General features: G+C 41.9%; 1 protein-coding gene across 3 annotated transcripts; it reads right to left on the bottom strand.

The window, feature by feature from the left end:
• Nucleotides 1-191: 191 nt before the first annotated feature.
• Nucleotides 192-10,256, bottom strand: mios (missing oocyte, meiosis regulator, homolog (Drosophila)). Of its 3 annotated transcripts, none has more exons than XM_026317688.2 (12): nt 10,123-10,256; nt 8,674-9,533; nt 8,034-8,523; nt 7,381-7,479; nt 6,779-7,033; nt 5,855-6,024; nt 5,160-5,225; nt 4,908-5,066; nt 4,035-4,187; nt 2,996-3,200; nt 2,597-2,726; nt 192-2,036 (listed from the first exon to the last, which is right to left on the bottom strand). In XM_026317688.2, the coding sequence occupies exons 2-12, from the start codon at nt 9,490-9,492 to the stop codon at nt 1,946-1,948; spliced, it is 2,637 nt and encodes an 878-aa protein (XP_026173473.1). In that variant the 5' UTR covers nt 9,493-9,533; nt 10,123-10,256; the 3' UTR covers nt 192-1,945. The 3 variants fall into 3 exon arrangements, with proteins under 3 accessions (XP_026173473.1, XP_026173475.1, XP_026173474.1); XM_026317690.2 differs by having other exon boundaries at nt 8,674-9,526; nt 10,123-10,254; XM_026317689.2 differs by having other exon boundaries at nt 8,674-9,529; nt 10,123-10,221.
• Between the last annotated feature and the right edge of the window lie 369 nt (nt 10,257-10,625).

Below are 10,625 nucleotides of genomic sequence, written 5' to 3'. Positions count from 1 at the left end.
ACAGGGATCAGCTGGAGCCTATCCCAGCTCTCTTTGGGTGAAAGGCAGGGGTACACCCTGGACAGGTCACCAGTCCATCACAGGGCCACATAGAGACAAACTCACTAAAACCCAAATATAGTTCATTTAGTGTCTTATAAAAACCAAGAAAAGCTGTAAATCCTCATATTTTAGAGTTGAAAAAATGAATTGATTAAAGTAGATGCCCATAAAGTTGATTATAATTAGAGTGTGGTGCTGTTTTTTTCCAGGGTAAGGTGAATTTCAGTCAAGCCAACATGAACCATAAATATTTTCCAAGTGATAGAAAGGAATTAACCAACACAGAGTTTTATAGTCACTATTCTGAAGGCTGAAATGTTTTCTCTGGTGTACATCTTTCTGCCTCCAATGATAGTCTGTGATTCTTTGGGAGTTCCCGTGGGAGAATAATATGTTTCAATTTGTTTATTTAAAAACCGAATACGCACGACAGAAGACCCACGCCATCTGTGTCTATAAAACATGGTAATGTAAAAATAAATCATGTAAACATTAAAAAAAACAAACAAAAAAAAACGCTCTATTCAGCAGTGCTCCGATTTGTCAGGTGGAATTTATTTAAAAGGCAAACACAAAAAACACTGAAAGGATGAAATTCCAGCTACTCTGTTATTTGGGACGCTACACGGCTCGCCAATTTGTCAGCTCCACTCCTAAATAGTTCACAAAAGGGCATGCAGGCCTATAAAACGTCCCACATGGGGAAGACATCCTGGTGAAAGCAGCATACATTAGCTCCTGCGCCACACCAACTCCTCCTCACCTCCTCCTCCCTACTCCATGACTAAGTGATTTAGCCAGCTCTCACTTACAATGCCTCCCTGGGTTAGTGACAGAGCAGGGAGGGTGGCAGAGAAAGAGAAAACCCATTTAAAATGCAGCTTACACACAGCCGTCCCCCCACAGACGGCACCCATCCTTGGATTGATGTGTGGTATGCATAGTTTTTGGGTGCAATTTGGGACGCAGAGAGACAGAAAGAAAGAAAGAGAGGGCAAGTCGTAGGGTTTTAGAAAGGGGGGCATGGGGCTCAGACTGTCTGTTCTCTCACCCTCTCTTTCAGTCAATAGTGTTCCGGCAGCTGAGGTTCTTTATGAGGGGAACAATCTGGAGGGTCTTGTCAGAGTGCCGAGCAGCTGCTGTTTTCTGGGGAGCTTTTTCATGGACCAGAGGCCTGGAGTGGGCTGGTGAATACGGCCGCGGCCTCCTCCTCCTCCTCCACCACCACCCCCACCTTCTCCAATTCCTCATCCACTCCCCCCAAAATCACCCCTCACACTGGACGCCTTTCCACACAATGCCAGATGAAGAGCAGCACAGAGGAACATGAAGAGAGCAAGAGAGTGTTGTTATTGTGCACTACACTCCGCTGTCACCCAGGGTACCGTTGTTCACCGTGAACAATGCTTTCATGAGGTACGCAAAGATCCTTTCGTAAGACAAACACAGACATTCAATAGCATATTAAAATACAAGCCACATAATTTGGCTCAGACATATTGGCACCTGTGATCACATTGTTTCAACGTGACATGTGAGTGGACATTTGATTTTTTTTTTTTTTTAAATGGATAACAATAAAACCATAAGCTTGGTTAAAGTTAGATTGGAAGAGGCTGATTACAGCGGAGCCTCTTGTATTTCTCCTGAGTGAGATTGTGTTAGCTAGAGCAGTGAGTTTGCATTTGCTCCCTTTGTAAGTGACTCAGTCATATCAGTAACACACACTGCCTCCCTTCATCATATAGTTATATTAACTAGACTATAAATCTATTTAAGCAGCCACTTCTGGGGACACTGCTGGCACCCTTTGCCCCCTGTTGGATGGCAGGCACAGCAATGAACCTCCACTGGTTGGCTTCAGGCTGGTGTTTGGCTTCAGAGTCCAACAGGCTCCTCCTGTTTAGCTGCTGTCTGAAGGCACCAGGTTACCCATGGTGTCAAGCTGCATGCACTTACATGTACAAGCTGACACTGGGCACTCTGTGTGGTCTCTGTAACAGGCACATGGAGGACAAAGAAATTACATGTAGGCAAGAAAAAATGTTGAAACATCAGACAAAGCTCAGGTTTTATATCCTGGCAACAAGAACATTTAGAATTCTGGAACCTGTTTTGATAACTGTAGGCTACTGCCTCAGGGAAACATGAGGATGAGCCTCAAAGAGGTTGAAATGTTCACCTCCTAACCAATCAGTTTAATATGGAACAAATGAAAACAAACTGTATTACAGTCACTTTTATTCCAAGATAATAAAGGGTAATAGTGGCTTTTTATATGTTAGACCATAAAATAATCTACATGCACATTTGGAACACCTGAGCCTATGCCTCAGTCTGTGCATATGTGTAATTTTCTTTCATCTATCAACATTTTTGAAAATAGTTTCATTTTGCACTTTGTCTTGAAGGATATTGGATATGTGCATTTGACTGCCTATTCATTCATTTATTCATTATCTATACGTGCTTATTCCTAACCAGGGCCCCAGGGATCTGCTAGAGCCTATCCCAGGCTTATCTACAGGCATGCAGCCTCCAGTGAGAGTCCCACCTGAACCAGCTGAGCATATGGCCAGCATGGCCACCATGTCGACAGTTGTGACACCAGGTGAACCAGTTGTTGAACTGTGCAAGTTTGTTCTCCCTTGTCAAGTCCACCTTCTCATCTGACTTCCCTGTTCCTGCAAAAACATGATCCATAAGTCAATATTAACAATCAAAACATATCACAATCTATTAACATTTGCATGTGTGACATCACAGAAATGAGAAAAACTGATTGGCCACTGTAGACCCAGATGTAACTGCCCCTAAATGGCGACCAAAGTCCACGTTTTTCCTTGCAATAGTTCAGTTAAGTATTATAGCCACTTAGCCTACTCCAAGATGCATGCCTATTATTGGAAATATCAGCCGAGCATGTCAACATACTCCACAAGGTCAGGTTTACCTGGGCAATTAGAAACAGGTGTGCCCATATGCATGAGGCAGAGGGCGCAGCGTGGCAATGGTTTCCTGCAGCCAGGGCAACTGGTGACTTTTGACTTGGTTGGTGAACCGCTGACACCGTACTGGCTGAAGCCCCGGCCTTGGTGAGGCATCGTTGAGCAACTGTAGGAAATGGACTTACCACAGAAGTTGCAGCTCACAAACACCTGCCACACAAGAACAAATACACAGGTTAATAAAAGATCAGTGAACAAACCAAACAAGCGCATGTTCACCAGCTGTCAGGGCATCATCTTTTAGTGAAGCCTGGGATAAGTATTAGATAATAGAGCAATAAACCCAAAATGCTTAACCGTGATTATTGCAATGTCAGTGATGCACTTAGGTACTGCCAAGTGTCGTTGCACCAGCATACTCATAATTAACCATAAAAACATTTTACAATTAGAGCTGTAAAAAATATTACAGTAGAGCATGTGTAATGTCTGAAACAGATTTCTTTATTGTAAAAGGAGAAGACAAAGCTCAACAGCCTCAACACAGGCTTTATGAGAAGTATTAGAGAGCAGAACTGTTAAGCTTGACTGACACTTTAAATTGCTTGGCACAAACTTGTCCAGTAATTATCAGTACATGCGTCCTATTTTGTTCCAACAGCAGTAATGTCTAAGACTGCAAAGTAAGTCAGACTGGTTCAGATTTGCAAATGCCATTTCCCACTAGAGGAAGAAGTGTGCCAACACATTTTGACACTGTTTTATTGAGACAACAAACATGCATTTCCAGAAACAGCAACTTATAACTAACCCCATTAATAAGTATTTATGGCTGCAACTTATGATTTATTTAATAACTTATTTTTTTAATCAGTACAATGTCATAAAGCTGGAAAATGCCTACCACAATCTCCTAAAGTACAGGTTACTGCAATACTTGAAAAGTGCAGCAAATCCCCACATTAGAAAAGATAGAAAAAAAAAGTTTAGCATTTTTCACTGTCCACTTGTAGAAAAAAAAAATCTTTCTCTGACATTAGTTACCTGGGCCAGCGGTTTGGAGCTCGGGTCCAGTTTGCCTCTATGGATGTCAAATTCAGCCCGTTTGTGCCAAAACCTCCATGCATCCAGCAAGTTGCGGTAGTTTTCAATCCAGCATTGGACTCGAGGGTCCTTCAACACTTCCCCTGGGGAACCCTATTGGGACAGATTTCTTATGCTTAGGGTTATTGCACTTTTTTACTTCAGTTTGTGTATAACGTAAGAATCAGACCACAATAACAAATCAGTTTAAGTGTACCTCAACATAACAGCCTCTAGAAATCTCACTATTCCTCTCTTCTGCACCCTCCCCTGTGGCAGAATGTGTACATACATATATGAGGCATATGTATTTACTATAATGCAGTAGGTGGTGGATGCTTTGCACATACTGTGATCTTTTCAGGAGCATGTTAGAACAGAAAAAAAATCAAGTCAAACAGGAAATGTTCGACAGGACGCTAAAAATTACAAGCCTGTTCCACCCTCAGGTTTCTTCCGAACTTTCTTCATATTGTTACAGGAGCTGGCAATTGTGTTAAGAATAAATGCTGTAACGTTTTGAAAACGAACAGACATGTTTTAGCATGTGTCCTGATCTCCCCAATGGTGCAATCACCCATATGAGACATTTTTGTAAAAGTTACTATACTCATTTGTGTATATACTTCATTTAGTCTTCACACTTAATTTAGTTTACTCCTTAAACCTTGTATTTGAGGTCAATCAAAAATCTGTTCACTCTGTTGCCTGCACTTTCAATGAACAATAATAGAGCCTGCAGATTCCATTATGCAACATCAAATCACATGGCACTGTCAAAGTGATGTTAACTCTAAAAGATTTACTTTGCATAATTTGTCTATACTTTTATACCTTCAACATGCAGAAGCTGGCAGTCTGGACATCTCCAGTTCGGTCCACATAACTCTCCATAAGATCTATGCCATCTTTAGTCAGCCCTGTCAGCAGGATGCCCTCCAGGTTGCCTGCCTCCTTCATTTCAGTAGTTAGTCTGTCAATGTATCGAGGTAGCTGCAGCCAAGTACCCAGTTTATTAGTGACAGGGAATGACATATTCACAATATGGCCACAATGTGTTGAAAAGTTGACTTTGCAGTGCATTACCTGTGCATCACTAAGAAACATGCAGGCAAAGGCAACTCGGTCTCTCACAGCAACACTGCTCTCATACTGAAATAGACACAAATCATTTAAGACTTTCTTGTCATAAACATTATTTGATCACAATCTGGAGAAGAAGATTCAGTTTGCAATGTGTTTCTTACATTCAGCACATAGAACATGACCCTACATACTGGCACAAAAAACTTCTAATGGCAAGTTTGCTCTTTGACATAATTCAACCACTTCTGCAAACCAAGATGGCAAGAAAACAAAAGCAAAAGTGACTAGATGTGCTTCTTGTGCAGTTGCTACCTTTGGCCAGAAAAGATCTAAAGAGATAAATAAATGTGAGAGCAGCTGGTTGCCAGAATGTGAGGCAGTTGAGGGTGGAAAAAGCAGAAACATTCTCTCTATTCTGGGCACAGGTTCATTTGTTCGAGTGTTGTGTGGCTTACAGTACTGATGATGGAAATGTGAAACACATCTCCTCCTGTGTACCTACGGATTTTTCCAGTAAAGACCACTGGAGCATTAGCTCCCTATTCATTGCTCTGTTAGAAATATGTAATGGTAATTGAAAATAAAACAGCTATTGTTAAGTGAGAAAAACATCCTAGTTAAAATGTCAGATTATTCAATGTCTACTCACTAACTAACTAGATTTCAAATATCCATGATATTAAGAGATCTAATACCAGCACGCCATCATAGGCCCCGGGCTCACTGGTGAGAAAGGCAAACATGACACAGAGGTAGGGGTTCTTCAGCTGCAGCCTCAGGGAGCTGCACATCTCCCTCCACAAGGAGGACTTCTCGTCAGTGTAGCCCGACAGAGCCATGGCAACTACATTCAGGTTCAGGTCACCTGTGAACAAGTAGTCAGAGATATTTCTTTAAGTGCAGCACTATGGTCAAACAAAAACCACATTGAAACAAAGTTTTTACAAACAGGATGGAGTTTTGCTGCTCAGACACAAATATGTTGCAAAATGCAGTTTTTACTTAAGAAGCCTCTGCCTAACAATAAGATTACATTAACAAGATAAAACACGCACTGTAATTATTGAGCTTTAATGTTGCTTTTAGGTGGATTTACTTCTTTGGAAAGGCAGACTAGCTGTTTCCACCTGTTCTCAGGCTTTTTGCCATCTCGTAACCAGAATATATAGTCCTCTGTATTTCATATTTATTGCAAACTATTACCTTGTGGGGTATTCCACTAGAAACAGGCTCAGAACATGTCAAACTAAACTGAACTGCCATATGAAAATGAATAAATGTTTGTGTAAATATGTAGATGACAATCATGACATAAAGTGAGAGCTGCTGTTTGAGAAACAGTCAGTGTGGCTGTGTTAACACACCACATCTAATGAATCATTCCATCAGTCATACTCATCATCAATCAAAAACTCATTAGAGAACACAGCAGAAAACTGTTTGGCCTACAGTCGCAGACAGGGCATGTGTAAACAACAGCCTTCTCCCTCTATTTTTATTAAACCTGAACTTAAATTTGGTTTGTATTTAACATGATGTTAGTTTCTTGTTTTATAAGGTTTTATTTTATAACGTTGGACAATGTCAGCATTGTCCAGGGTGGACCCTGCAGCACTCACCCTTCTCAGCAGTAGCTCCCTTGTTGAGGATCTGGATGGCCCGGCGAATGTCCAGGTTGAACAGAGCGACGGCAGCTGCCCGCTCCCACTCACGTTCCTGCTCCAGGGACCGCAGGAATGTCTCCATTTCAATTTCAGGACCACGGCTGATCCAGCCACAGAGCCGCAGAGCCAGGTAGCGTTCGTCACTGTGGTACCGTGGCACATCAGACTGACGGTCTGAGCCACTCCAGCACCTGCGACTCTCTGTTGTGCCTAATTGGATGAGAAGGATGTACATAGAACAGGGGTCTCCAACTCCAGTCCTCGAGGTCCACTGTCCTGCTTTTTTCCAACTAACCCTGCCCTTGCATTTTCTAATTGGCCTGGACACATGACTCAGGTAATCAGCAGTGGGTAGGGCAGGGATAGTTGGAAAACAAGCAGGGCAGTGGACCTCGGGGACTGGAATCGAAGACTCCTGATATAGAAAAACAAATTTTGAAGTACAATCAATGCAGACAAAGTATTTTCAAATACACTCACAGTCTGATCCTCATTGAAAACATTTCTTACATATTAAATTTTCAGGTGGCCAGACAGTCAGTGTGTCACTTTCTTACCTGAGCTGGTTTTGACAATGTTCTTAATACCGGAGTAGACCACAGACTGCTTGTTCCCCTGCAGTTTCAGCTCCATATCCTCTGCACATTGTTTCATATGTGATACTTATATAGGAAATGTAACTGATATTGTAGTTAAAGCTAAATAATGAAGAGCAAAAAGGGGAACTACAGAAAATGTCTTTACTGTTAAACATCTGACAATGCTTACTGTTGATTATGAAAGACTTATGACCATTTACTACCATTGTTTGGCAGTTAGCTTCTATTTCACAAATACATTTGTGTTTCTCTTTGGTGGAGAAAATTACTGGAGGGATGGTTTTGCCATCACCACCAATTTATTATCACCAAGAAATTGCTGAATGATCATTCTAATGTTGCGACAACAACACATGCATTCTAGACACAGTGGTTCTAGTAGAAATCTATTTAATAACATATTGAAACCAATGTCTACAGTCAAGTGTGCTTTCCACACCTGACCAGATGGCTATAAACAATGAGAAACAAAAACTCAACAAGGACCTTAAGTAAATGACTAGTAACATCTAAAGGTCTTTCACAATATGGTCTTGTCAATGTTAAAATGACAATAGTATTACTAGTCCACAAAACAGGCATTTCTGTCACGCCATGATCATAAAGGATATAGAACAGATCATACCACAAAGACTTGAGCTGGGGATCATTCCCTCCTGCTAGTATGTGGTTCCTCCACACCTGGATGGTATCGTGTCCATACCTGGACTGAGCCCTCTGCCTCATCTTGGTGGCAATATCTTTCTCAATCATGCTCTCAACACCTTCAGCCCCATCCTCAACGCAGTCATAAAGATGTCTGCCACACGCCCACATGAGTGAGGTGGTGGAGCTCCAGGCCAGTGAAATGCGTTCAAACACAGTAAAGTCAGTCATGACCCGATTGGCAGCTGACACCACCACCATGCGGTTCTGAGAGGATGGATGCCAAGCAAAGCTGCCAATCTGGCTTTCACAGGGCTGCACACTTCGTTCAATGATGGTGGGCTCTGTTTCATCACCAATAGGAGTAGGAGTGTACTGCATATCATACAGACGGATAATATTGCTGTCACGTGTCAGCGTGGCCAGGAGGCCGGTACGAGTTGGGCACCAAGCTACCTGAAAGAGTTTTAAAAAAAAAAAAAGTCACTGAATTAACTACTTAATGTTGTGATGTACTTCATAAGCTACATCTCAGAATCCAAAAAACAGAAATTCAACATTAGCGTGAACATTAGCTCATCTCATCAAAAACAAACTATGTTATACCTTAGTGAGTGGTTTAGGCTGTTCAGTGAGTGTGAGCACAGGCTTCTCAAACTTTCTGAGATCCCAGATGGCCACCTGGCCCTCAAAAAACGAAGCCACGCGGTCGTGGAAGTGCGGATCGACAGTAACCCCCTGGATGGCCTTGGTGTTGACAAAGGTTTTCTGACTTGTGTTTCTCAGGTCAAATATTGCAAGGTTCCGGTGCATGCCAGCCAACAGTAGCTTAGGGTCCCGAAGCAGCCAGCAGAGGGACAGACAAGCATCGTTCTGGCCCAGTTCATACAAAGGTTTAGTCACTACTGTGCTTGAGTCCAATTCCACAGATGAGAGGCGAATCTTCTCAGCTGCTACAGTGGCCTCTGGAGAAAACTTACTGCTAATGTCCCATATAAGAACAGAAAAGTCTGCTCTGTGTTTGTCCAGCCCAGCAGCTAGAAAGTTGCTATCCACAGGGTTCCAGGCTAAAGTGTTGCATTGTCGCGCATGTTTGGGTACAAACTCTTTCCCTACCAGCTCTTTACATGTGGAATTGTGGTTCTGGCCCAAGCTGGTGAGCACAACTCTGCCATTAGCTTGGCCTACAGCAAGCAAACACTCAGGCTCATGCTTTGGGTACCAGGCAACACATTTCATATAAGGGGTATCAGAGTTAATAGCTAGTAAAGTGGCAGTAGTTTCCTCAGACAGTGGAAGAATACCAGTCTTAGTTTCCGCACTGCCCACAGGTCCAATGCGGTACAGTCCCAGCTCGGAGTCACAGATGACATAGCGGTCCGGGTGGTGTGGAGACCACAGGATGTCTGGTTTGGAGCCACTCATGATTCAGAAACACCTAGAAAAAAGTCAAAGGTCTCTGCTTTCTACAGAAACACAACAGATTGACACATTAATTAGCAGGTACCATAGTAATTCACCTATTTATTAAAGTTAGTGTGTACAAAAAAATTAAGGAATGATGAGGCCTAGAATTTTTTACTAGGTGCATAAATTTAGTGATAATTATATAACAATGTTGTCAGTTCACCCCAGCCTACTTTCTAAATCTGCCTGTGCACACTGTTGCTATTTAAATTACACAGTATCTTAGTTATACTTACATAAAGTTACTTATGTCGAGTATAGTTAGTCATTTGTCCTGTTTTTAACCTTTTATTGCGCATTTGTTTTAACTAGCTTCAGATAAACGCTCACACGTTAGCAACGCGATGCGTATTAGCTAATTAACAGAAAGACCCATGTTAAGTTAAATATGGTGATAATTTACTTTCTATACCAAAGTTCTACAGAAGATAAAACCAAAGTTAGAAGTTTGTTGGCGTGCTAGCTCTGCTAAGCTAACGATAACGATTAAATAAAGACAAAATACTGTAGCTTAGCTGGCGCTGAGCTACACAACAGTCGAAAACATCTCTCGAGACTTTACGATATTAACAATAACGTGTTACTTACCCGCATACAAATGGTTTAAATGAACGATCGCGTTTCAATTTGACCAGACATACTAATCGAGGACAACGTGAATGTTGTGTGTTACACCTCAACATGTCCGTGCTGCCAGGACAGTCAGCTACTCAAGGTTCCGGTCACACTTGGTAGGTGTGTAGCCACCAGAGGGTGTCGTCCACCGCGACCAAAGTGAAAGAGGAGCAACGAGTTCAATTCAATCACTGGCGAACACTCAATTTATCAGAATGTTTCACACAAGTAAATAAAAAACTGTACGTAGGAATCACACTACAACTCATCTAGTCTTTGTATTAGTGTGTGAGAGTGGAAAGGTAAAATAGTCTTATTTGGTATTTTACGCACAACGTCCAAACAATGTCCATGAACTTCAACAGGGAGGCAGAATGAAAACTATATTAACCCTCCCAACTTATGCTAAAAGACACACAGGTGGTTTGAAAAACAAAACAAAAACACTACCCCTGACCAAAAGTCCCCTAAAGTCC

Source organism: Mastacembelus armatus, chromosome 16 (genome assembly GCF_900324485.2).
Source record: "Mastacembelus armatus chromosome 16, fMasArm1.2, whole genome shotgun sequence".
Classification (NCBI taxonomy): Eukaryota; Metazoa; Chordata; class Actinopteri; order Synbranchiformes; family Mastacembelidae; genus Mastacembelus; species Mastacembelus armatus.
The sequence above is the reverse complement of the archived record's forward strand: the minus strand, read 5'-3'. Positions and strand labels throughout refer to the sequence as shown.